We start from the raw sequence: 27,603 nt of genomic DNA, 5'->3' as shown, positions 1-27,603 counted from the left end.
CTTCTAGGTACATGTAGGCTATCCTGGCCCAGGTTTGCAGTACCTTCAGGGCATGTGTACCAGTATCGTTACGGCAAAACCCCCACCAGTTTTCCATATGATTAAGGGGGGTTGTTTTTTGGGGTCGACGGGGTAGCCAACACTAGGAGGCAAAAAGGGAATTAGTTTTCTGACAGTCGGTATCCGCTGTCAAAGCTGACAAGTTGCAGAGGAGCAGACCTGGTAGAAAAGAGAAAAAAATGATTGAATTTGTCTAAAAAATGCGGGATTAGACCCGAAAATCTGAATGGCAGAACCACACTCAATCTACATCGAGAAGTCGCTGTAGGAATGGCTGTGAAGAAAAAAAATCACATCCGTTTTGAGGATTCCAGCGATTAAGGTTTCTCCGATGTGTGATACACTTGACTTGTCAGTGGCCGGAAAAAGAAACCAGAATATTGACTTTGTTTTTTTTTCTGTTTAGAGAAAATAATTTCTACTTTTATGCCGTTTTGGCAGTTATAGAAAATGTTCTGTCTTGGACAATCCTGCTTGGATTTGGACCAAAATTCAGAAACAGATATTCTTTCTGTTCCCTTGATGAAAAATAAAAACCCAGAAATTTAAATGAATATAAAATAAAGAAAGTGTTGTACATCAGTGGCAAGTGTGTACTGATGCAAAGATAATGGGTGATGTTTCTAATAATATATTCAGTATTTTGATGCCAGCTTTTAAATTGATGTAAAGGTGACAAGAAAAAACAGAGGTGGGAGTTTCGAATCCGTGTGTTGAAATCAGAGACCGTAACAAGTGTGCATTGGGGCCATCGAACAGTCGGCCATTGTCCCTCGGCTTTTCACAGCCAGGTAATAAAACAAAATTGACAAGGGAAGAGCGTGTATAGTAAGGTAGTCAATAGCCACATCCGGCGTACGGATAGTGCTAGGGCTAAGAGTTGAATGGGGATTCAGGAATCATTTGAACCCCCCCCCCCCCCCCCTCTAAAAAGAGAAAGAAAAAGAAGTCAAATTGCACTTCAATTATTACGCCACAAGCAATTTGATTAAGCTTGAAAGGTTTAGCAAGGAGACTGGAATCGCCGTTAATTTCTGGTGATGGGAAGGAAGGAGTTGAGCTTTAGAAATAAAATTAAAAATTTCTAAGAGAGGTGTTATTGGGAATTTCCGCAATTTTCCTGGGCCGTTCATTTTCTCGTTCATTTTCGGTGGATGTCCATTTTTCCGGTTCTCATTAGTGGGAGGAGCGTAGTGGAGACTCGTGAGATTAATTTCTTTTTTTTCTCTCTCTTTTTTGGTCCGGCTCTGTCCTTGGATGTTACAAGGTTTTTTGTCTGATCTTAAATTATGTTGAGAGTTCTAATGCTGAACCTGAGGTCCGTCCAGAAATTGTGGGTAAATAATTTTCTGAGGTCACAAAATCTTTACAATTTTTAAAAAAAATTGTGAGGACTCTTTGGTTTCATTACCATAAAAACATAATCTGTTCTAGTAACATCACCTATAAAAATTTCCACCTTTTTAATTCCATTGTTTATTACAAGTATTAAGTTATTGTTTTGCAAATGACAAATGTTCATGACGGAATCGTGGCCCCTACCCTCCCACTCCAATCCCACGGTATCAATAACTTCTCGGTCGAAGCCGTCAATTTTTCCGGGTTTCCAAGAAGTTTCAGCCAAGCAGTGGGTAAAGGTTCACCGATACTTGATTGAGATACAGTTGCTGTCAGTGCGTCACGGCATATTAACTTCCTATTGTCGTTTGTCAGAAAATATGACAGTTTGATGGCTGGTTAGAGTCGGGATCCGTGGACTGTGGGTGGTTCCATGGAAACCAACGTGGGCTGTTGTTGGTGCCGCTAAGCACAATCCTTCTAAGCATCGAAAACATTTGCTTAGCATAAACAGGTTACCAGCCATGTGAAAATCCATGTGATGTCTATAGATTATAACTGGTACCCAGCTGATTTTTGCAAAGTGCGTAACATTTGGTAAGCGGTATTTTTCAGTGAATGCTGGTAGCTCCCTGAATTTAGGCTCTGCTTTTGAGGTCCACGTTTATCTGTAGTTAACACAGATCAAAAGCTTCAATTGATTAAAATAACCAAAGTTGATGGAAATTGAAGTGAATTTTTGTTACAGAGCCTGAAAGTTCACCCCTGAAAGTGGCGCGCTTCCAGAACCCTTGAATAGGAAAATAAACGTGCAAAAATTCAAAATTTGCAGTTACTTTTGGTACATTGATTTCTTAAGAAAATCACCCTTGGAAAGGCCTTTGTAATATTGTTACTAGCATCTCAATTTATGGAAACTGAAATATCGCCTAACGTGAAAGAGAAATGTTGTACCAAAAAATGACCTCTCAGCTCTCACTTCTGAAAATCTAAAATACATATATGGACTAGTGGAACTCGGTGTACTCGTACAAAGATGAACATTTATGGTGGTCATTGGGGGAAAACTGAAAGTTAAATAGGAGACTAAAATGTCTTTTAGGATACACAATTATTTTTTATTAAACTTGAAGGACTCATTATCATTTAGTAACAAATCTAAAATGACTGTTTATAAGAACTGTTTTCAAGGAAGCCCGACTACATCTAGAACCTATCGGCTGTAGGTAGGTAAATCTTAGCATCTGTATCATTTTCGTTCTCATGCAAGTACGCAATGTGAAAACAAACATGGAGACCTAGTTGCAAAAATGCCAGATGTGAAAAGTCGTAAGTAAAATTCGTTTTTACCCGGCTCCTCCAACTGATTTCTCATCATTGTTTTCTTGTGGAATGCCAAGATAAAATTCCAGCATGAATGTGTCTTCGGGTGATTACGGTTTGAAATCATTCTGTCGAAAATTATAGCAAGAGAAAGGGCAACCCAGTTTAAAATACCCATAGGTGGGTCACGTGAAGTGTCAGGAAGCTCAAAGACAAAATGGCGTACTTCCAGGCTATATAAAATCACGAAACTGGGTTTGTTTCCATCCAACATCACATATCAGTTCCCACTCAAAAAAAAAGAGAGTTATTTACAGCCTCACAAACATGAATTCTTAGCCTTGAACTTCGGATAAAAAACAGGCAGACGTTCCCACGGGTATGTGTTAGGCAACTTTTCCCCCAGTAAATAACCCTGGTTTTGTATTTTTACAGACAGCTCAGAGCTGACTGAATGTCCCTGCAGATATGTTTTACTCTTGCTAACCAGTTTAAGACAGACAGTGCCATGGGACTGTGGCAGGACCGACTTTTAGCTCACAAGGTCCCCGTACTGAATTTTGCCTGCGGACAGAGTCAAAACATTTGTCACACAAAACCTAAAAGAAAGGTTACTGTGGTTGGTTATTTGATGAATCGATAAATTTGTCTTTTTGGAATAGCATACAAAATGTCAAACTACTACCAACTTGTCCAATTTCATACATTTATAAACTTTTCTTAAAAATATATATAAATAAATAAACACACCTTGCCTATGAAATTATTTGGGAGATGAAAGACAACAAGATATAACCAGAAAACAAAAAACAAACAAATACAAGAACATACACAAAATGTTTAATCATGAAGTTGATGATTAGAAATTGATGGTAAATCAGGATTTGAACCTATGACCTCTGGTTTAACGTACAGGTGTTCTGCCAACTGAGCTATCCAGCCCTGTGTTGGCAGTTTTTCCAATTTGACAATATAGTTGTTCAGTTGAAATAAAAACCCAGAGAGTTGGATGATCCATAAATAATGAATAATCAACACACATTGCAGTGATAAAAGTGCTTTCTTCACTGTAGCTTCAATCTGTTTCCCTCCGCAAAAAAAAATACCAGCTGTGCATATTCGGCATCTGGCACCCTTTCTGCATGGACAAACACTTTGGTTTCAAAACTCATAATCATCAGAGACCACGATTTGTAGAGCGAGGACTCAAAGAAAAGGGTGAAGTTCAGAAAACAAATCACACTCGCACAGACCAAACAAAAAAATCCATCTCAGATACCCTGGGTTGCCTGTACTTTGGAGTCGACTTGCCAGCGTTGAAATGTACTCTTGTTAGCCTTGGCGGCTGGCACAAATCAAAAGAAGATTGTTGGTTCATTTGAATAATTGATCACATTCTGGTTAGAAAGAAGAGAAAAAAGAGGAAAAGACCATCCCACGAATGAAACTTGCACGGCAACCGCCACAGTTTTGTGTTAAAAATTCATGCAGTTCAGCTATCTCCCTCACATTTACGATCACACTCATTTCTGCATCACCATGACTTTTGTACTTTTTTTGGTTTAAAAAATTCATGCAGATCTACAGTTCTCTGTCTCACAGTTGCGAGCACACTTTAATTCTTCTGCTCTGTGACTTTTGCGCTTTGTTTCGTTTATTCTGTGGAGTGGCAAAGTACTATTTGTATCTGCTTAATTGAACTCAGGTTGTTTCAGAAAAGATAACGTTGAAACAGTGTTAAAAAAATTGTTCAATAAAATCAGCATTGCAAATAAAAGGCTCAAAACTTTGCAACACAAAGACAGATTGAACAAGAGCTGTTTCGGAGCATGTGCTCCGAAACAGCTAAATATTCTCATGGAATCAAAGACAACCAAATATTTTTGCGTAAACTTCTACTCCTGTTGCTGCTCATTGTACCACAAGAAACAAATCACACCGAAAAGACGCAAATGGCAATTTCAAGCTCTCACTGAGCATGTGCAGTCCAGTGTACGCAAGACTTACGCATCAACCACACAAAAACAGGAACATCCACCCAAGCCAAGCGATTTCAGCTACTTAGCTTTTATAACTAAAAAAAAAAATGCCGTCTGCACAAAAAAAGGAAAGTAGAAAAACAACTGTGCTCTGCAACTGCTTTAGAGACAGGCTGCACATTTTGCAAATTGAGGCTACAGTGCTGTGGAAGTGACCTGTATAATCACTGCCTTAGGGGACAGAGCAAGAAAATCTAGACACTGGAATTGCCAGCCCTACGGCTAGTTGCTTACTCCACAGACCAGGCCTTTTTTTTTTTCCTTCTTCCTCTCCGGCCTTAGAGAAGTACGCTGAACCCTATTGTTAGTCCGTGCCCCGGATGAGGCAGACTGTGAGGGGAAATACTCCCGCGGTCTGGGCCCGGACCCACCGCGGATGGACCTGTCACAGTTTTGGAAAAGAACCGGTGTCGTATTGTGGAAATCTAATTAAGTTATTTTTTTGTGTTGGAGGGGGGGGGGGGAAGCAAGGAGGGTGTTCATTCAAACGAAAACTTGCAGAGTAAAATGCATACATTTATACCGGTATATCTAATAGAGTAGACACATTCTTAGTGATAATGGCTCAATATTTTATGTCAAAACAAATTACTGGGTAATTCATTTGTGTGACAGATTTCCCTCCAACTCGCCAGTCGCTGCGCAAATTGACAAAAGAGTTCACCGTACTTCTCTTATGACACACATTCTTTTCCCCCAGCAGATTTCTATAGCGTGAGGTATTACAAAATGAAATCTATTGAAAGAAATCTTTTCCAAATCCACTGTGAAATTCAGTGGATTCGCATTCCACTGTACAGTACATGTACATCAAGATTATAAAGACCAAAGATTCTCAACTTACCAAGCTCAATTTTTATCCACCGAATTCAAAAGGAAGTTTTCGTAGCTTCTTTTCTCTTGGACAAACTCTTTTAGTGAACTTTCACTCTGTATTTGCTGTACGAAAGCCCGCCAGACGTCAAACCTTTTGTTGGATGAAAAAGAAAAATCCCACAAAAGCGTTCTGGTGCCACTTGAACCTTTGACTGGATATGTAGGCCTAGGCGATGACGTACGTTTATAAGAGTCGGCGGGCCTCGAGCCGTGAGCCCTTGCCCGATTGAACTTGCCAAAACTTGGCCGGGGATTTCTAGTCTGTCTTTCCATAACCAGTAGGGAGAACGCAATGTTGAAAACTCCCAGTTGTTTCAAAGATTAATTTTGATCGACCTAATTTGGATGTTCTGGTTTCGTTTATATGTTAAGAGGAGATTTGTTTGTTTGTTTCTCACGGAAATGTGGTCAGGGAACAAAACAGCTTGTGGTTATGTGGTATTTGATTCGTCCTGGTTTTTTTAATGGGTCCCGGTGTGCCAACGGTGTGGTGAATCTGGGACAAATTTAACATGACAGGCTGCAATAAATTCTTGGTGTTCCTCCGTAGAACAAACTTTTGAAGGCACAAATACAGCCACAGTCTTATTTAGTGATGCAAGATTTGATTTCAACTAACAGTAGTTTTCTACAAAAGATGAATGTATTGTGAATTTATCGTTGGGTCTTGGTCCAGATTGTAATTTTCTTCTTACGTATCTGGGAAAAAGAATATTACTTTAAGTGATATTAAGCCAAATGTTGGTCATTATAATACTTATGGCAAGAATTTGCCCAAAAGAGATCTCAGAGCTGTGAGTTGATGTTTTTCACAAAGTAGACTACAGTTGTACATGTTAACAGACACATAGCCCTACATTTCTGTATGTATCTGGGCCATGAAAACATCGTTTTGATTTTAAAGCGGAACAGCCTTTTGGGCTATGGTAATCAGTCCTAGTTTTAACAGGTGGCCAATATATATACCTTGCCTCACTGAAACAAAACTAAACCGTATTATATTTTTGAGAAACTACATTACAACTCGTGCCAATATTAATTTTTTTTTACATGAAAATCCTATAGTCCGACTTCTGTTCATTAACAAGCGCTCTCGCAACATTTTGCCCTGGCGCACTTTTTCCCCCCCAGAAATTTCCAACCTAAAAAAAACATGCCTGGATACTTCACTGCTAGATCCCCCCTTCTTTCTCCACGTCCAAGTGCCATCAATTCCTCCCATTTTTGTTTCTGGGTCGTGTCCCAGTTTCTCTGTATTCGGAGTTCTAGTTCCCTAGTTTTGTGTTTAATTCCTTTTTCCCCCCTTCATCTCTCTCTTTTTTTTTTTTGATTTCAAATCAATCCCAAGCTCGCTGTGTCTTGTTTGTCCGCCTGTGCGTCCGTCGTCGCGATCATGCTTGTCCTGAGTCGAAGCCCGGGGTTTTTCGGGGGGTAATTCTGTTGCTTTGTAAGGCAGCGCATTTCACCATTTCGACCCAATTGTCCTGGATTCTTGATGATGATGATGATGACGAGGATAAGGCTCTAGTCTATTTCTACTCTGTGACAGGCCGGGGAAACACCCTTTGACCGTGGATTATTGTCCAGAGTCCCTCAGCTTGTCAAAAAAATCTCAGAAGGGGAGGAATTTTCTGACCAGTTCGTAAAACCCCCAGGAGGGGGGAGATTTTTGTTTTTATGAGACTGATTTAAAATGCCTGAAAGGCAATCCAAAAAGTTTACCCTGATTTATAGTCGTTGTCTAAGCCTCTATAAATTGTGAACAAGAGCAAACTTTTCTTGATTAACTCCAGTGTTCAATGCAACACTTAAAACGTTGATAGAAAACTGTGACGTCAAAACAGAAAAGAAGTACTGAAATCAGATTGAGCTGTTGGTACTTACATATGTCAGCAGTATTTTTTTTTAATCTAGGTTTTTGTCCTGCTTTATTTGTTACCCTGTTCATGTTGTTGTCCCATGCGCTTCATACTGTCACTATTAAAGCCATTATATTGATTGAGTTTTCTGTATTTGTTTGTGTATTTGCCTCAGAGTAATTCCCGAGAGGCGGAGCTCTCTAAAAGCTGTCATTTTTCTCCGTTGCTATTTCTCATTAAGTTTTTGGTCGCGTTCCAAGTGCAGTGATTAAGTACGACCTTTGTGTACTTTCCTTGCATACTTTCTTTCTTGAATCTCTGCTCTTTTCGGATGTTCACCCTCAAAAACACAAAAACAAGTACATGTATCTTTACATTGAAGCTCCTATTTTCGAAGGATCTAAGTTCTGAGCTTTCACTTGAGACATTGACCAAAAAACACACTTGTTGAATATGCCATCATAAAATTTGAACTATTTGCCTAAGTTACACATTGCTTCGGGAATACTATCGCTTTCTATAAGAAGACAATTCTTTGGATGCTCTCTACCGTGCTATACACCACTTCATTTCCTCCTCTTTCAACTTATTTGTAAGCCGTGACAGCATCTACATTATCATGCAGCGTATCCAAAAAGTAGTGTCTGAAAAATGTTGTCACAAAGATTATTTTCCACTACCACTGAAGGAACACAAATGTCCATAATCATAAGTATCTCAGTCTTCCCATTCCTGTCCCGGCTTGGAGCAGCTTTTGAAGTGTCTGTTCAGCAGTTCTGTTTTTGCCTCACTTCGCGTGTGACGCATTGCTCAGGACATGCAAGACATTGTCACATCTGCTTCGCTGAATCAGAGATAGCGGACAATTGGACGAGGTTGACATAGTATTGTCAGTGCATCTGCGTTACCGCCGAACAGACGTGAGTGCACACACGGGCCCACGCGGCAGCAAGACGTAACAGCCGTGACAAAAACTACAAGTGCACGCTCGTGTCGTGAACCCAAATGTCTCTGGAGCATTTGCTGGGCCATTTTGCCAAATGCTCGCCTGAATAGTGCAAGCAATTCTCCGCTATTGTGTGGTCAACCAAAAGAAAATACATCATTTATCTTGCACTGAATGGGGATGCGCATGAGTTTGCGTAAAGAGGAAAATACAGGTCTGCACTTTCGTGAAATCATTGTGCAGTGACAAAGTTAACGCCAATTTAGAGACTCCTGTGTATATCAACCAACCAATTGGGACATTTATTTCTACATTATCAGGTATCATAGCAGTAAATGAAGTTCACTGAACTGTTACAGAATTGGTTTTTTGTTTAAATCAGGAATGGTATGAATCATCTTGAGATTGTAAATGTAGTTTATATATCCCAGAGTTTTTGTGGGGTGATGGCTTAAGTATAGTTGTTGACTTGGTTTTATGTGTAGTCAAAATATGCCTCGGTTCCCAAAATAGTCACTCCCATTTGCAGACACAGGGGACTTTAAGAAAAAGGGATGTTTTGGACTTCAATTTTTTAACCAAACAAAATTTCAGAAAACATGACTAGACGTTTGATACACACAACAAAAAAGTGCAGCATACACAGTTCAAGGCAACTACAAGTGCCTATTAAAACTGGTTCAGGTCCGTATTTGTTAAGCAGTGTTCATGTACATGCTTGGTTAGCAGTCACGGTGAGCACTGGCTTGTTTATTTTTCACTACTTCTCACATTTTTACATGTATTTGTTGATATATTGACTGTAAGCCCTTCATGTTTTGGGATGGATCTATATCTCCAGACACCGAAACCCAAGCAAATGCATTGTTCTCCATTCTTTTGCTGCCGGCAATTTTGATTTGTTCAGTGGTGTTATCTGACTGTCAAACCAGTGAACATCAAAGTAACAGTATTCACTTGAACCCAAAGATATTCTGTGCAACTGTAACTCAAAATGAAGAGGCTCCCCAAGTTCTGAAGGGTTGACACACACTGGCCACATGGTGGCGCTATCACTAACCACCATCAACTGAGCATGTCCCTGGCGGATGTGTGTACAAGCTGAGTTGGACATAATCTGTATGGCTAAGGGGACTCATCTCCAGAGAAACTGTATTCTGAACATTGATGGCCATTTCTTAAGTTCTTTAAAAGGCTCTTCTGACTCCCGCCTCCTTTCAGTCCCAGATAATTAATACCCAATTATCCTAAATGGAATGTTCCTCCTCTCAAAAGAACGGTGGATTCCACTGTAAAAGAGGGGCGCTTCATAAAATCCTGATGAACTGAACAGATCTCATTTTTATTATCCCCCTGGCAAATCTGAAGATGATGTCTCACAACACGAATAAAACAAGAACTCTTTGTTCCCTGATGATTGTGTGTATCGATCCAAGCCACACTTTAAAGTGAAGAGGCAACGCAAGGTCCGTGCCAACGTAATCCTCCCACTGGCTTATGAACAGTTCAGCCCCCAAAAGAGGCAGATAATAGAAAGGAAGGCGGAGCCTAAAATCCAATTGTTACCTAACTGGCCCCCTTTTTTCTCCCAGATTACTCCCCAACAAAAGAGCTTATTTTGTCTGGTGGTCTGGAGGTGAGGGAATCTATTATTCCCAGGTCGGCGACAACAACAGGTTTTTTTTTAACGGGGTGGATTTCTTGAGTGTTTATTAGGCCAAACCTGGGAATCACTATCTTGCTGACTGGTCCTGAGCGCTTTGATGAGACTGTTTTTGAAGGTGCCCGCCTCCGGCACAGAAAGGTCTTGGCATTTTTTGTGTTTTGTTGGACAGTTGGGACAGCGACAGGGGTGGCACGCAGAAGCTGCAAGCTTGTCAAGTAAAGTCTCTGCTCTGTAGTTCATTGAACTAAAAGATTGCAGTCCCGGACGGTTAGTTTGTCAGCAATCAGAGCCTGGTTTGAGCCAACTGGCAATTTTGATTCGGCAAATTTATCACAACTTGGCAGTTATTTCTGCAACTGCATTGCTTCCTATCTGCAAGTTACATTTCATCTCTGATCGGTTGATGAAATCTTTGCTCAACAAGTGTGCTCATGCTGTTCCATTCCTGCCTTGCGTGTTTCAACGTCTTGTAACCCTGCCTCTAATCTCCGGTTGACGCTTTCGAGGATCTTCCTTCGGAAGAGCCGACGGCAGAAAAGAAACGTCTTGATCCAGCTTACATCAAAAACTAATCCTTCGTTTCGCTGGTCAGTGTGCCAACTCGGAATCCATTTAAACATTGTCCACTTCTATAGAAAAACTAATTTCTGGCGCAAGTCGCAGTTGTGAAGTGAATCCTCTCCCCAATCAGTGATAACCTTGGCAGCAGCATCACGGTCCCAGCTCAGCACAATTTACTCTCGAGTTACAAGTGGAGAGCTTAACGGCAAACCGGGCTCTGCGCATCTCGAAGAGGAGGACGCAAACATTGATCTTTTGCGTCAATCAGATCTCATCAAGAGGATAGAAAAACCTTGTCGCAAATTGCTGGATTAGAGGACGATGCAAGCATGCGTCAAGCTGGGCTACATTAAGCAAGCCACGTACAACTCGCCTATAGATATGACAGCCCGTTCATGTTTGTCACAGCGCATCCTCGACTAAACCACCTTACTTGCCGGTGTAGCAGTACCACGATTTCTCCATGCTATACACCAGCCTTGGGCCGCGTTTTATGAGTGTTTCTGGACTGGATCATGAATCGTAGCGACTGGCAAGTTAATAAACGCTGTCTGAACGAACACCTCACTGCCAACATGTGGAATATGCCCTCAACTAGCAATCGGTGGTTTGGTGAGTACAGATTAGGTTGATATGCAACAATCACAGACTAAATCCCTTAACCACAATCCAGGCAGTACTTCTCAGCAGTTCCTGATTGAAAAGTTTGTTTTTGGTTTAGAAATTGTTTACATGTCAAACACCATTTCCAGTAACAAATGTCAAATAAAATGATCTAAAGATCAAGAAAGATCATGAAACAGTCGGGTTTCAGGTTTTGTTTTATTTTTCCACTGATTAAAAATAAAATTTAGAAAAATTAGTTTTTATTTAAATGTACCATTGGGGGAAAAATGTAGAAACCCAGTAGAGTTTAAGTAGATGACCCCAAATCTGAAGACATTTAAGTAATCGTGATACATATTTGAAATTAAGTTTGTGTAAAAACCTTTCAAGATTTTGTTTCGCCTCAAGTCAATGAAATTCTATGTTTCTAAATAATTACATGCAGATTTTGTAATTATTTGTAAACGATTTTTCATTTCTACACAAAAATTTCATTTTCCCCCTTGTTTTTATAAAAATATATGTTACACTTTTATTGGAAAACTGCAAATAAGAATAGAAACAGCATAGGTTGAAAATGGCAATTCAAATCTGAAATGCCAGCTCTGAAAGATGCAAGAAATTGGAGCCCCTGCTCTTTCGCTGAATTCATTTCAAATTCATGTTCAATGTTGTTATAACTTCTACCGCCTGCCGTCAAAACACGTCTGCGGTGAAATCTCTGTCCTTACTACTATTGCTGTTGCTGAATGGCATTCTGAATCTAAAAATATCTCTCTGAGTAGTTTTTGTCCCCAATTTTTCTTGAAAAAAAAGAAGATGCTTTCGCTGAAGAGGGAGCTCACCATAACGGGATGGGGTGGGGGAGTGGGGGACGGACAGACTCGTCTCGGAATATCGATGACAATAGCCAGTCAGACAAAATCAATACAGACTGGGGCTGGTCTAATTGGTCTTTAGGCCGTCCCTCCTTTTGTGACGCTCACTTTAAGCTCATTCATAATGAATGCGGCGGGGCAGTAAAGTGGTCAGATCTATATTTTCAATTTTAGGGATGGCACTCCAGTTTTTGTAGATCCCTTCGTGTATTAATTGTCTAGGTTGAGACTCCAACAGCATACATATGTAAAAATTGATTACACAATGCAAACAAATTTGGGACACATTCTTTTAAACTATCTCTGTATTGGAAATTCAGCATTTTACTTTAAAAGAGTGTACACAAAGTACTAAGGTAGTGAGATGTGTAGATGCTGCAAAGTACCTATTTTAGTTAACAATGCTGGAAAGAAAAATGGAAACAGAGAATCAAATAATACACATCACATGCAGTTTAGGGAGATAAAACCAAAAATGATAGCTTATTACATGGAAAATTAATAAGAAGATAATCTACCAATTCACATCTGACCGACAATCAACTATTGAAATTGCACAAGAGTTATTGAATATGTTGGCACTCTGCCAGAAAAATAATAAATGAAATACATAGGGTAATTTACAAAAAAGATACCGCATTGTGTTCATAAAATCTTTTTTAAATTTTTTTTAGCCATATGAGACAGAGAGCTTTTTAGACAAACATGGTGGTAAAGTTGGACAAAAAGAACCCAATAATCATTCAAACGTCCTTGGCCAGAATCTCTTGAAAGTCCTCCATTCCTGAGGTCTCAAGCTGCCCCCAGCTCTGTGTAGACTACTTAACCTCTCAAATAAGAACAACCTTCCTTATTTCCCCGCTTTTCGGGGGCTAAAATGCAAGGACAGCACTTGGCAATTAGCTGTGATTCACCCTGTGTTAAACGTTTGACATTTCAGGAAAACGAGAGATTCTGTCGGTAGATTCTGCTGAACAAAAGGAGAAATTGCGGCCACTTATCACCATCTAGAGCTGTGGGAGTTTTGGGGAGAATATTATTATTAACCGAGACCAATTTCAAACCAGCAGAAAGAAAGGGGAACACTCTTTTACAGTATTAACAGTAGAAACCATTAGTGTAAGAACTCATGCAAAATCTTTTAGTTTTTCTTCATAAGTGGAGCTGATTTTTGGATTCTATTCAAGTATTTCAGTTCAGCAGATTCACATTTTGGTGGCTGTCGGCTAGTCTGCATTTTCCAGGCTACTTGTGATATTAAAATAGCTGGTTTGGGTTTACAAATTCCCCATCTACTACCCCAGAGCGGACGGCCCTTCTTCAACCTAAACAACTTATCGTCCCCGTTATATGCGGCAAACTATTAACCCAGCTTTTGGATTGTTCACTTCAGAAGAAAAAAGTCTGGTTACATAACCGCAGACAAGGGACTGGCTGGCATTCAGGTGGGCTGAAATGTCCATCTGATTGCCTGGCTTTAGTGTGACTATTTTTTTTCACCGCCGCCAATGTTTGCACTAATTACCTCTTAGCTAAGGGGTCGGCTCAACATTTTCCCGTCTGCGTTGATGATTTTCTACGGTCATTGTGTAATTTTTTTTTTGAAGCCTAAGGGCAAAATTTCATGTCATTTTAGTTTGTCATTTTTGTGTTAAAAGATTCAATTTGTAGATCCCATCTGTCGTTCCGTGTTTGGCTAATGATTGTCTGGAAAATGAGTTTTTTCCACCCGCTGTGGAGCGGAGAGGCGCTTGTGGCAAAGCGTCGGCTCATTTAATGGGGTCACGGAGAGGTATTAAAAGACATGAATTTTCTTTCTCTCTTTTGTTGTTAAATAAAATTCTCTTCATTATTGCTATTTCAGTCAGAGCAAGATTAGACTAAATAAAAAAAAAAAATTGATTTAGTGTTTTGTTCCCAATAATTATCGTGCTGGAAATTTTGCTGGCAAGATTTTATTCCTGAAAAGACGTGAATTTTCTTTCTGTCTTTTGTTGTTAAAATAGATTCTCTTCATTATTGCTATTTCAGTCAGAGCAAGATTAGACTAAATAAAAAAAAAAATTGATTTAGTGTTTTGTTCCCAATAATTATCGTGCTGGAAATTTTGCTGGCAAGATTTTATTCCTGAAAAGACGTGAATTTTCTTTCTGTCTTTTGTTGTTAAAATAGATTCTCTTCATTATTGCTATTTCAGTCAGAGCAAGATTAGACTAAATAGAAAAAAAAAATGATTTAGTGTTTTGTTCCCAATAATTATCGTGCTGGAAATTTTGCTGGCAAGATTTTATTCCTGAAAAGACGTGAATTTTCTTTCTGTCTTTTGTTGCTAAAATAAAATTCTCTTCATTATTGCTATTTCAGTCAGAGCAAGATTAGACTAAATAAAAAAAAAAATTGATTTAGTGTTTTGTTCCCAATAATTATCGTGCTGGAAATTTTGCCGGCAAGATTTTATCCCTGAAAAGACTGGCCTAATTGATTGAGGAACATATGAAAGGGAAAATATTTTCAAACAACAATTATTTTTTGAAAGGTATTAAACAATTTTTTGGAAAGGTATTCTTTTTTTTTAAAAGATATTCATTTGTCAGGAATCTGATGTTAGGATTTGAAGGAAATTTCTAACAAAAAAATTAACTGCAACCCCATAAGCAGTTTTGCTCTAAATCTGCTCCGTCCATTCAGTCTCCCCTAGCCACATTCTTCGGATGTACACAAAAATGGAACATCAAGTTTCATTGTGCCATTGTGAAGTCATTGCAGCTGAATTGTACATTTCAGAATACATTTAAAATCCTGGAAACTTTTTTAGTGGATTTTGATTAAATCGGGCATAGCGCATTCAATTCATATATTGACAAAAGAAGTGCAAATATTACCCGTTTTGCAACGTGCCTTTAAGGACTGTCATGCTTGTCATTCCTCACTCAGTGAGTTGACCATTGTATCATTTTAATCAAGACATTGGGGTTTTTTTTCCTTTGGGAAGTGGGATATAGACATTTTCCTCCAACATTCTTCAGGAGTTTTGGTTATTGCTTCGGCAGCAAGCGAGGCCTGCTGATGGATCTTCCTATTATGTCTCTCGTCAATAATTCTCGGGCCGGGAAGCATTTGCCCATTCAAGCTAACTCGCATCAATGCTGTACCTTGTAAGAATGTTGGAGTGCCATCGTACATGAATGACATAGGGCAGTCAATATATATTTTATTCCAAGACACAACACATATCCCCCAAAGTGGTGGGGCATATGCACTTTCTATGGCCCAGTTCCAATTAGATTGCCCTGCTAGAACATTTAATTGGTTAAATTCTGATGGCGTAGATGTGTCTCTTTTCTATCTTTACATATAAGTTAGGGTTTTGCAAACCAGCCTTTTCCAGACACTGTTTTGCAGTTACCAGTATGACTGCCGCTGATAGAGGGCGCCGTTTATTTGAGTAAAGGTCACCTGTCCTTTACCTGTGTACATAAGCCTGGGTGTATCAAACACAAACAGTTTTCTAGTGCAAATATTGGCTATCACAACCCCTGAATAGTAAATACTCCAGATGTGATACTTTATCAGTGGGATAAGCATTTAGGAGCCCAATTGGGCTAGTGCGGCAGTCCCTGTCAATGTGAGTAGCCTACTTGGGCTGAAGTTAGAGCCCACGGAATTTCACAGATGGTATGTTTATAGGTGGAAAACCCAATCGGATGATAGAATATTTGGAATTTTGCTGGGTCATTAGAACTATGTATCTCACAGTTTCAAGCCAATTGGACGGTTTATGTTCATTGATTTATGTAAATGGGAGACACGTAATGGATGTCTACGTACGTGGAACTTACGGTACTTGTTGAACAACAAGATTTGAATACCGGGTAAATAAACAACAGCTTTTGTAACGATTCTGTAGAAATTTAACCAACTGTGTTTTGTGGACTTTGCGTAGTGTCTGATAAAAGAAACCATTATGAATTATGAAATATATTTATGATTGGGACAGCAAGGGGCCGTTCACAATTATCAACATTTTCACGAGCGTACCATATGCTGGTGGGGGAGGGGGTCTGTGTTCACTTTTTTAAACATAGAAATATCAATTTAGTCGATTAATATTGAGCCAGGTAATTGATGGCTCACCTACAGAAAGATTGTCGATTTGAAATCAATGTCATCTAACCTCACTCCCACCAATAATATCGGCCCTCAATTTGTGTATCTCTTCCTGTGCTGTACACAAATTGACCACGGGGGACAAGGTGGGCCTCAGCTCCGGGGGGGGGGGGGGGGGGGGGGGGGGGTGTCCTAACTAAGTGTACTCTTTGTTCACTTGTGATTATGATGACAATTGTGAACAGCTGTTAAGGAAATAATGTTCAATACGTTGTAATGCTGATTCATTGTGTTGACCTATTGTTTTCGGCCGAATTAGAAATTTGGGGGAGATAAGGTTGAAAATTATCTTTTTTGTTTCTCGTTATTTAAGTCAGTGCCCTCAGTCACGTTTGTGTTCCAGTATCGCTGTTAAAGGTCAACAACTCATGGTTCAATAATGTTCTTCTCTATTGTCATCACTCTATTTATAGCTTCATGAGTGTTTGAGTATGTGATAAGTTCATTGTGAAAGTTTGTTTTGTGTAACTGTTTACTGAAATTGTTTTCGTCAATTGTCTTGGTTTGGATTTTGGAACGAAGTCTGAAGTCTTCACATTGTTTTCAGTGGGTGGTTCCGTGTTCATGTACGTGCAGAGTGTCACTCGGTCGGCTTGAGATCTAGAAATGTTGTCGGTGATCATGTAAGATCGGTGACAAATTTTGAGCGTTTCATACTGGTGGATGTATCACTTTTGGTTTTGTTGGGCAACTAGGAGGTGTGTAATCTGAAACTTACCGTTTCCTGCCGTTCAAAAAATGGCCAGATTTTACATGGACTTTTTGATATCCAGCTTCCCTGCTTGCATACTTTCCATCTGCTAGTTGTTTTTCTCCCACTTTTAAAGTATTATCAATTTTTATTTCATTCTTGTCTCTCTTGCAGATTCGGGGTCGAATTCGGTCATCGTGAAGCGCGAACCACCGGACGACGGTTATGATATGTCCCCTCAGTATAGCAGCCAATACACACCCACCAGTTCTATCGGTAGTACATCCAGCTCAGGGACACACATCAAGGAACAGATTCCAGACGGAGGCTTTAGCTTGAGCAAGAAACGGAAAGGACCCGCACCCAGGATGGATCTAGAGTTGTGTTTGGTCTGCGGGGATAGGGCATCAGGGTTTCATTACAATGCACTCAGTTGTGAAGGCTGTAAAGGTAGGTGTCAGAATGCAAACCCTACCCAACCCCTCCCTACCCCCTTGGCCCCACCCTGTCTCCACCCCTATCTCCACCCTTTTCCTCACACCCTTCCTCGCCACTGTCCTCGGCCCTTTCCTCAGTCCTTTCCTCAGCCATGTCCCCACCACAGTCTTCACCCCTTTTCCCCGCCCTTTTCCCCGCCCTTTTTCCCGCCCTTTTCCCCACCCCTTTCCCTACCCCTTTCCCCACCCCTTTCCCTACCCCTTTCCCCACTCCTTTCCTCAACCCTGGCCTTACCCCTCACCCTACCCCCCCCCCCCATCCCAACCCCTTCCCTTCCCTCTTCCCTGTCCCTTCCTTACCCTCCCATACCCTTCTACACATCTTCCCAACCACCCCCTCTTAGCCCTCCCACCCCCTTCCCAACCCCCTCCCAACAACCCCTTTCCCCACACCCTCTTCCCCACACCCTCTTCCCACCCTCCCCACCCCTTGGCTCTTTACTATCTTGAATCCACCAAAAATGTGAAAATACGTCGGGCTTCCTTTTCTTTGAAAGTTTCTGTCCCAAGAGTGTGTCATGATGTTCCTCTATACTACAGTTGAGGATTTTGAAGGATTCAAAAACATTTTCCAGCAAAAATTTTCGGGAGTTATGTTTTTTTAACAGACTTGTTTGTCCATTGTAACCGAATCATTCAACTTAATACTTTGATACCAGATAAATCGTCTGGAAAAATCTTCTGCGCTATTTGTTCATGTATACTGCAAATAATGGCATGTCTGTGTGTTTAGTGTGCAAAGTCTGCTGGTCTGTGGGCGGGTGTGTAAACACTGAACATTGAATGTCAATAGGGCTAACAAACAGGGCGATAACAAGTCTTGTGCTGGGCTATTCTTAGTACCATTTGTAATCAGTGGATTCTACGTATTTAAATTTGATCCCTCCCTCCCAAACAAAAGACAAAAGAAATTAGAGTTGAAATTACTAAAATACAAAACGTAACTCCCCCCCCCCCCCCCCCCCCCAGGGAAGATGTTGATTTTTTGATATCAATGAACACAGTGGTAAAAAAAGAGCTTTTTAAATGTAGTCAAAACTGTTGGTGTCAAATGTTGAAACGTTTATGCAAGAGTGAAGAACTACTGTGGATATGTTGTAATATTTCAGAGTTTGGTCAGGGAAACTTTGTGTTCTAAAGAAGATAGTTGGAAATTACATGTATACCGCAACTTTTTACATTACTTCAAAGATCACAGATACATGAAAAATGTGCCATTTTTTCTCAAACTGGCATTTTGAGAAATAACATTCTTCTGTTGAAACATCAGGCCATCTTGATTTTACAATTTGTATATGTTTCGGCCATTCCAAACAGTAAATGGTTTGACAGCAGTTTTTATTTAACAATTTCCTTTCTTGAATTTTTAAAGATAGCAATTTAAAAAAAAAATGAGAGAAATCATTAACGTACTAAAATTTAAAACAGGAGAATTTTTAACCATCCCGTTTTTTAATTTTTGTTTAATTTTGCAGGTTTCTTTAGAAGGAGTATAACAAAGAACGCCATCTACAAATGCACGCGAGGCGGCAACTGCGAGATGGACATGTATATGCGGCGGAAATGCCAAGAATGTAGGCTACGAAAGTGTCGGGAGGTCGGCATGTTACCAGAATGTAAGTTCCTGTTCTAGAACTTGAACCAAATGATAGTTCCTTAAGATACTGATGTTAGGAGAAATGCAAGTTCTCCAAAATGATTAAAAGGATGAAATTAGTGCGGCAAGAAGTGTAACTTTCCTGTATTGCATGACAAGGGAATTTACCCTAAGATTAATCATTTGATCTTCTTTTGACAGGTTTGTTAACAGAAGAACAATGCAAGTCCAAGCGGCAACGCAAGATGATGCGTAAGGCCCAGGCCCAAGCCGGCATGAGCCCGCAACAGAGCGAAGACGAAAGCCCGATGCTCACCGACGAACAACGGGATATTATTGAGAGGCTGGTGACGGCCCATAAGGATCTAGAAGTCCCAGGGCCAGAAGATCTCAAGAGTTTAACGGTGAGTAGTAAAAGTCTCAAAAGTTGAACACTCCAATTTCGGCAAGCTCAGTTGGCTGTGTCGAGACGTCGGCAATCACAAACAGGAGGTCACGGATTGAAGCTAGCTTGAGACTTTTTTTGCAAGCTCAGAAAACACTTATTAATTGCAAAGATGAAGAGCAAAAACTAAATAATAATCAGGCATGCAACTTTCCTCAGATCAGCCTATCTCCTCATTTTTCACTTCACACTCCATTGAAATTTGAAAAGCACCTTATAAAGTCTTGTAAAGCTTTTAATTTCTTATTTTTTTTTTACTTTCCAGTTGCATGTCTGTCAAATGGTTCATTGCCTTCCCCATTCAAATCCTCACAACTGACAACTGTTATTTTTTTCCCTCTTTTTTTTGTTTGCAGCCATGGATGGAAGAACAAAACAAAGACGATGTAAGTATTGTTGCCAGTTTCATCCAACTTAACATAAAATGTCAGCCATTTTCAAAATTATGGCTTTGGAAATCCTTCGGTGTTGGGTTCAGATTTTCCGCCTGTCTACTATTTCCGTATTGCTGATCATTTCAAACTATTTTTTCATCTCTCAAATGTGTCAGCGGTTCTTGTTCTCTGTACCTTAAGAATAGTTCCAGTTTGTGATAACTTTTTTAATTATTCTGCTTCCAAATATCTGCAAGTTTAGAATTTCTCAGGTCAGTGAGCTACATGTTCTTTTGATGATTTCCTAAATGTTCTGCCGACCCCCTCCCCCATTGTTTTCTATTGGCCTTTCTTGTTGTCATTCTCTGTACTAGTAATGGATTGGGGTTGTGAGTTGCCTCGGTGCAATGCCCCCCCCCCCCCCCTTCCCCCACACAGACGCCCAATTATATTCAACCCCCAATTGCCATGTTCTTTTCCTCCTCAGTTGACCCAGGCATGCCTTGCAGAATGTTCCTTTGGAAGTAAATTTAGGCCAGTGCCACCCAAGAAGAAAGAGAAAGAGACAAACGCTGAAGAGGGAGGGGTATGTAAGAGTAACCCCGCCCCCATTATCAAGGCCTGCCCCCAATGGCCTGCATTTGCATCTTAAGCAGGCACCTGTTGAATATTCATATTGTAATATGCACGATTATTATTTGCATTGCAGAGACGTAGTTTAGGTGGCAATGACAGAAATGTCAAGTGTTACTTTCAGTGCCATTCTGTTGGGGATATGCCTGGTTATCAAAAACTGCCAAGGAATGGACATCATTTGCATATATGCAAATGATCACACATTTGCATACAGGACTTCATTTGCATACATGCAAATGAGGCTTGGCCTTGCATATCAAAAACTCTGTTTTTACTACATAGCATTCAATATCTGCTTTCTTTTTTTCCCAATTAATTTTTTTCTCAGTAGTGGTGAGTTGGAGCCAAACAATCTTTCAGTTCAATCTGTCTCTGAGCCAATTTCATGTGCCATCGTAATTTTTTTATTTCGTTCGCAACTTTTTAATGTGATGAAATCTTGTCTTAATTAATATTGTTCCATTGGGTAGCACAACTTTTTTTCATAATAGAAAAAACTCGTCCAAAAGATGGCCCCTAGGAATTTTTTTTATCAGGAAATATCTTGTTATGTCTCTGCAGACCAATTTGGAAAAGTCAGTGCAATTTTTTTATGTGGGGGTGCGATTGTTTTGGGTATTTTAGTATTATTCTGGTTTTTAAAAAAAAATCCATGTTGACAGCCACAAATGTGACCTGATTACGATTATGTTCTGTGCTGACCCAAAAAAATTGAATTTTGTTTTTGCAGTCGAGCGCCGAGGAGGAATCGGCGGATGAAATCCAGCTTCGATTTGCTCACATCACAGAGCTGACGATCCTAACCATTCAGCTGATTGTAGAGTTCAGCAAGAGAATACCTGACTTCCTAGGGTTGGGAAGAGAAGACCAGATCGTCTTACTAAAGGTGAGGGGTGGGCGGGGCTTTGTCCCTGATTGGAGGGGGGGGGTGCAAATCAAATATTTTTTGTTCTTAGAAAATATCTGTGCTTAGCATCGCCATGTAATTTGCCTCTCATGCTTTGGCCGACGTTCTGTATTAACAGACAATGAAATGTGTTCTAACTGGTTCACCGTCACTGGTTCACAGGGTTCAGCCATTGAGGTAATGCTGCTTAGGACGGCGCTGCGATACGACAAGGAACAAGACGCTATCATGTTTGGCAACGAGCAACCTTACACCCGTAAGCAGCTCCAGGAAGGAGGGATAGGCGACCTCGTGGATCCAATGTATAACTTTGCCAAGAGTATGTCGGAACTTGACCTGGATTACGCCGAGTATGTCCTGCTGATGGCCATCACAATACTCTCCTCAGGTAACGCAATGGGTTTTTTTTAAATGGCCGTAAAATGTAATCACAAATCCAATCACAAGTCGACCTCAAATTATTCAGTCTTAATTTAGTCAAGTAATTTTGACTTGTGATTTGACTTGAGATGGACTTGTGATTGACTTGTGATGGACTTGTGACGGTCTTGTGATTGACTTGTGATTGACTTGTATTTGACTTGTGATTGACTTGTGATTTGACTTGTGATTTGACTTGTGATTGACTTGTGATTTGACTTGTGATGGACCTTTGATTTGACTTGTGATTTGACTTGAAATGGACTTGTGACTGACTTGTGATTTGGATTCTTATTTGTGATAATCTCGACATGAATTCTAGCCATAGAGCTATATTAGTACACTTTCCAAATTCACTCCATCTAATTTCATTATGTTCTACAAACACGCACGTGAATTCAAAATGTCTGCACGCAAAACAGCTTCATGACATCTCCGCGTTGAGTATGAGGTGTTAACACTCTAGTCATTTAATATAACTCAACGATTCTGGCCAACTTAATCATCCCCGGGTACCGCTATGTTTAACAATAAACACTATATCTTCAGAGTTCATCTTTGCAATTGTCTTGATTTCCACAGTTATGATTCTATTACATTTGCTCTGAATGTGCAGATCGGCCGAGCGTAGAGGACCGGGAAAAAGTAGAAGAAGCCCAGGAGAAATACTTGGACATGCTGACGGCTTACCTGAAGCTACGGAGGCCTAAAGAGACCCTCATCCTTCCCAAAGTCCTCATGAAACTCACCGAACTCCGCTCCCTCAACAACAGCCACTCAGAGTTGCTGTTCCAACTCAAGCTGAAAGATCAGCGAATTCCACCGCTATTGAAAGAGATTTGGGACGTGCAGTAACGGATACTGTGGGGATTGGGGTGGGGAATAGGGTGGTGGGGGTGTATGTAGGGGACCAGGACTCTATAAGACTTTCTGTAAAGGGAACCAGTTATGTGGATACCAGTCAAGCGTAGAAATGTAGAGATATCTTCAGTTAATTCTAACCAGTGGAACTGACGGACGAGCATGTGATCATGTGACATGTGATCATGTGACACTAACTGGCCAATCATTGTGGATGTCAACGTGAAATGCAGCTATGCGGGAAAAACTGAAAACAGGAACGGTTCCAAGTTTTCCACTGTGTTCCTTCCATCTGGCAGCCAGTGACACGTGCACAAACGGGACTCGCAATTTTTTTCATCGACATTCTCCAGACATGGTTTTGACGCGAAGGCTGAATTTGTGTTATTCTGCAAGTTTGCAGGACTCGCAACATGCGCAAGAGATGTGAGCAACTATTCTTTTTTATATGTAAAGAGATCAACTCTATAGAGGGAGCCCTTTTCAACTGGATCCATACGTATATACAATGCACTTTAAGTAGTGCCGTTTGGGGAGACAATGCACACAGTGATATTAATGAAGCTTGGGCTAGACATCACAGACCACCTGAGGGCGCCAGACTGAACTTCCAGTGATCTTTCTCCAAGATAGAGGGCGCCAGACACCCTTTGCCCTTGGCTGGTAGGAATCAGTGTGATCCGAGTGACACACGTTGAGCCTGTGGTTGACCATATTTGACCACCAGAGGGCGCCAGACACATAGTTGCATCAAGTACATCAGCTACCCCCCAAGGGGCACATGGTAGCCCCGCCCACATGCAGGAGCCACTCGTTTGAATGCTGCACTACTCATCACAGCTGTCTGCATAGTGTGGATTACGACCACCGTCCGATCACTTGTGAACCGAGATTAAATCCCCCGCAAAACCCAGCTGGCCTGGAACCCAGTCCCGGGTTCGAATCCTTCCCGAGGCAATAAAAACCATTCCTGAACAGTTCACATTGATGAGGTCTCTACCAAAGACTTGAAATCAAAGAGTTCAGTTGTCCTGACTTGCACATCAATAGAGGGCGCTAATCATAAAAATGACAGTTCCCAAATCTGGAGGTTAAACCTCAGCACAGTAGTGATTCACAGTTTTAATATGCAACCTAGTTTTAGTAACAGAGCAGAAGAGTTTGAATGTCTTGGTGTGGTAATAGTAATTATAATAAGATTCTAATAACTTTTCCTTTTTTTATTTGAATTGATTCATTTGCTGTGGTCGGGCTCTTAAGACTTGTACATAATTGAATGAATTTTTAAAAATCATTACAGCCACAGAATCTAAGTTTAAAAAAAAATGAAACAAATTGTCTCAAAAAAGCCAATATTTGACAAATACTAATAATGTGGGCGGGAATCAAAAATTATGTAAGATAAATGTTCCCCCTTTTTTTTTTTAAGACAGATTTTTAGATCCAGTGCCAAACGTAGTCTAAGTTATATTTTAAACCAATGGGTGGTTTTTATATAGAGGGTTTTTTTTTTTCGACGTCGCTGTTCAATTCTTGCAAATTTTTCTAGAGTAGAAGCACCTATGCACTTTCTTACAAAAAAAATAATTGTACCTGAATTCTCCTCACGATTGTCGATGAGGAATTGTCTAAATTATTGCAAATGAAGAGTGTCCAGTTGTATATTGTTTTTTATCCAAATTAACAGCAATATATCGATATTATTTACTGAAACACTATTACAAAACAAAAAAAATACCCCTGCACAAACTCTAGGTGACTGGGGATCTTTTACTAGAAAATGTAGTGTCCGGGTCCCTCCCGTATATTTAATTTTGTTTTTTATTCCATTTGGTGAAAAGGTTAAGAATTGTTGAAATGTGCCACTTTTGGCCAGTTTGGGACTGTAGTCTGCTGATGCTGCTGAACAGAATTGCTGCCTATGGTTGAAACAATTTGTGTAGTCTTCATGTTTGTCTCTTGTGCAGATCTGATCTGTGCGCAGTGAGGCATTTGAGGGAGCAAAACAGGACGCATTCTAGGTTTTTTTCAGAACTTATGCTTCATTTTAATTGCCATTTTCAAACTGATTGAAAAACGCTAGTGGGCTTGTCCTGAAGTACTTGGCTACGACTTGCCAATACACATGTGTTTGTGGAAGCGGCTTACTCCACCCCCCATAGACGTATGTATTACGACAAGCCGTAGCCGAGAAATTAAAGCGAGTTATGCCTGCAAACGCTCGCAGTGTGCACAGATCAGACTGTACCCATGTCCATTGTTTTTGGATAGAGTTATCAGATTGTTTTATTTTCGTAATTTGTGTGTTGGCAATGGATTGCTTACATGTGCACAGGCAATCGTGTTGGGATAAAACATGTTTTACTGCATGTAGATTGAAGGCATTGTGTGTGTATATATAATCTCAACAATGGGACCGTCAATTTCTTTTTTTTCTCTCTTCTTTTTTGTGCCATGTTTAATTCCAGCAGTTGATTTTATGTAGACCATTCTGTTACAATGTAGAGCTTAACCTAAATTTCTACTACAAATGATTTTTGGAGACTTTGGAGTATGAATTTTAATGGTGCGTGCCACAACGGTCAAAGTTCATGTGTAGAATATTACATACTTTTACCCCCCCCCTTCCCCCCCCCCAAAAAAAAACCCCAATACTATAGTAATGACTCTATTAACTCTAAGATAGGCCAAAGTCAAAATGGTTTTTCACATTTCTCCTGTGCTTCCTCGTTTGTTTCTACATTTTTATTTTACAATGCGTCTTGTAAATAATTCATTTTTTTTGTAAACATTTCTTCAGTTCACTGTTCGAATTTGGGAGACACACAATTCCATGGTGTAAAAACTGCAATGGTGATTTCTTTATTTTTATGTTTATGTTCAATGGGTTGATCGCCATTGCAAGGTTTTTTCTTATTTTGTTTTTAAGAATTTTATGCTTGAAAAGAAAACCGTAAGCAGTTAAAGTGACAACTTTTGAACGCTGCTGTAGCTGTTCTGTATTTTATTCTCAAGAGTTAAAGACTTTATTTTAAATTTTTGAAAAGCACAGAACTTTAGCCTTGTGGCTAAATACATTTGACTAAACGCACTTTTTTCCAACTAAATTCCTGTACCATGCATTTTTTACATTTTACATTTTTTTTTCAAAATAGCAATACAAAACTTGGTTCAAACTTGTTTGAGTTATTCACATAAATGTTTAACAGCACTTGTGGTGAACAAAATTGGATACACTGTGCCAAAATGAAATGGTAGCATGGGGGTTTGGAAGAATTGGAAAAATTAGATCTGTCCCATCACTTTCTTTTCCAACTAGCTCCAAATATTTTACTGAACTTCTAAAAAATATTAAAGGCCATAGAATTATGTCTGCATTAAAATAAAATCAATGGGTATCATGAAAAAAAAAATTTTTTTTAACCTGAAGTAGATTGTAACTATTACATAATTTGAGATATAACCAATTCTTGAAAAAAAAAAGTTTTCAAGATTGCACCATGAAGTTCACCACACCAAACGGCTTTGGTGGAACATTAATTAATGTGTACATTTTTGTTGAACATTTTTCTACATTGAGTTACATTTTCTGTTCTTTTCTGAACATTAAAATGAGGCAAAATGTCTGTAAATAACGTAAACTTACACATCTGGCCTGTGTGTGTTTCTCTTTGAGTGTATCGTCAGAACTACAACGAAGTAACATTTTATGATGACAGTTGTAAGTATTCCAAGACATTTAGGTAAAACCCACCCGTTAATTTTATAACTTTTCCACCACCAAACGTTGGTTTGATTTTTAACATTTTTTTTTTTAGATATTCACATTCATAAATGGTGAAAGATTGAATCGAAGACCAACGCACATACCAAGTTTAAAGTTGATACGCCAACTAATTCTTCACATATCTCGCTCACACACACTGAATACGTTTTACATAAAAACGCAGATGTTAAAAGCTGATGTTAAAAACTACAAAAGAATCCAAATGCTACACATAGTTACATTTGACGATTCTTGACTGTCGCAATGTTTTAAACTTCTTGAATTGTTTTCTTTAAAATGACAAGATGGATATAATTCTGATTGGCAGATCACAATATCAAGCAGTAATTGAATGACTTCGTAGGCATCTCGGCTAAAACAAACACACTTTTTGCACAGCAAAAGGAAAACTAATATTTGTCTAAGCCACGACATGCCATAAACACTTAACAAAAATACTTAAATTATGACTCGCATTTAATAAACAGGACGTTATGGGTTCGAGTTCCACCCGAGAAACTTTGTGAATTTTGCGGTGCAAGCTGAGTATACAGGGCTTAAAATGTTAAATGGCAAAAGCTGATATAATATCGACAAAACACTTGCTGCTGTGCTTTAATAAAGTAGGCCAAAAAAGCAATTTGAGCTTAAATGCACAACGATATTATTTCTGAGAAAGACCGGTTAATTTATCTCTATTAATTAACGCAAAACTGTCAACATTTCAAACACAACTCACCTCTGCTCTTATATCATTTTACCTCGTGTTTTTCACTTTTGCCTTTTTTGTATGTGCCACAGACAACTTTCAGATATTTTACATTCCTAGATATATTGCGCTTCTTTGATTGCAAACCATATTGTATTTTATATCAAAAGAAGAATCAATAATTACACATCCTTATTTACAATAATCCTGAAGAGTTGTGCCGGGTTTCAGGCGGACACCACGGCTAGGGAATTGTTGCTTTGGTTGGAGAATCGCTGGGACTGGACTTGGTTGGAATATCTCTGGGGTAGGCGTCGGCCCTGCGGCCCCATGGTTCGTTTGTAAGAGGTTAGCTTGGGTTTGATCTCCAACTAGTGAGAA

The 27,603-nt window shown here is 39.7% G+C and overlaps 2 protein-coding genes across 5 annotated transcripts in view; one reads left to right on the top strand and one right to left on the bottom strand.

Moving 5' to 3' along the window:
* LOC119722881 (oxysterols receptor LXR-alpha-like) overlaps positions 1-26,392 on the top strand; it is a 59,549-nt gene extending 33,157 nt beyond the window's left edge. For 2 of the 4 annotated variants that reach the window (XM_038193278.1, XM_038193281.1), the window contains 8 exons: positions 17,185-17,460; positions 18,983-19,123; positions 19,306-19,508; positions 19,906-19,935; positions 20,411-20,509; positions 21,290-21,445; positions 21,629-21,854; positions 22,503-26,392. In XM_038193278.1, coding sequence (XP_038049206.1) covers positions 17,185-17,460; positions 18,983-19,123; positions 19,306-19,508; positions 19,906-19,935; positions 20,411-20,509; positions 21,290-21,445; positions 21,629-21,854; positions 22,503-22,741 — 1,370 coding nt within the window. In that variant the 3' untranslated portion in view covers positions 22,742-26,392. Of the gene's footprint in view, positions 1-10,528; positions 11,281-15,854; positions 16,025-17,184; positions 17,461-18,982; positions 19,124-19,305; positions 19,509-19,905; positions 19,936-20,410; positions 20,510-21,289; positions 21,446-21,628; positions 21,855-22,502 lie in introns of those variants that run through there. The other 2 variants (XM_038193280.1, XM_038193282.1) reach the window with 2 other exon arrangements.
* LOC119723231 (probable GPI-anchored adhesin-like protein PGA55) overlaps positions 25,722-27,603 on the bottom strand; it is a 38,044-nt gene continuing 36,162 nt past the window's right edge. Inside the window, exon 13 of the mRNA XM_038193794.1 lies at positions 25,722-27,593. Within this exon, the coding sequence (XP_038049722.1) occupies positions 27,450-27,593 (144 nt within the window). The 3' untranslated portion in view covers positions 25,722-27,449. The remainder of the gene's footprint in view (positions 27,594-27,603) is intronic.

The sequence above is a fragment of the Patiria miniata genome, unplaced genomic scaffold (assembly GCF_015706575.1).
Source record: "Patiria miniata isolate m_02_andy unplaced genomic scaffold, ASM1570657v1 HiC_scaffold_16, whole genome shotgun sequence".
Lineage (NCBI taxonomy): Eukaryota > Metazoa > Echinodermata > Asteroidea > Valvatida > Asterinidae > Patiria > Patiria miniata.
The sequence above is the reverse complement of the archived record's forward strand: the minus strand, read 5'-3'. Positions and strand labels throughout refer to the sequence as shown.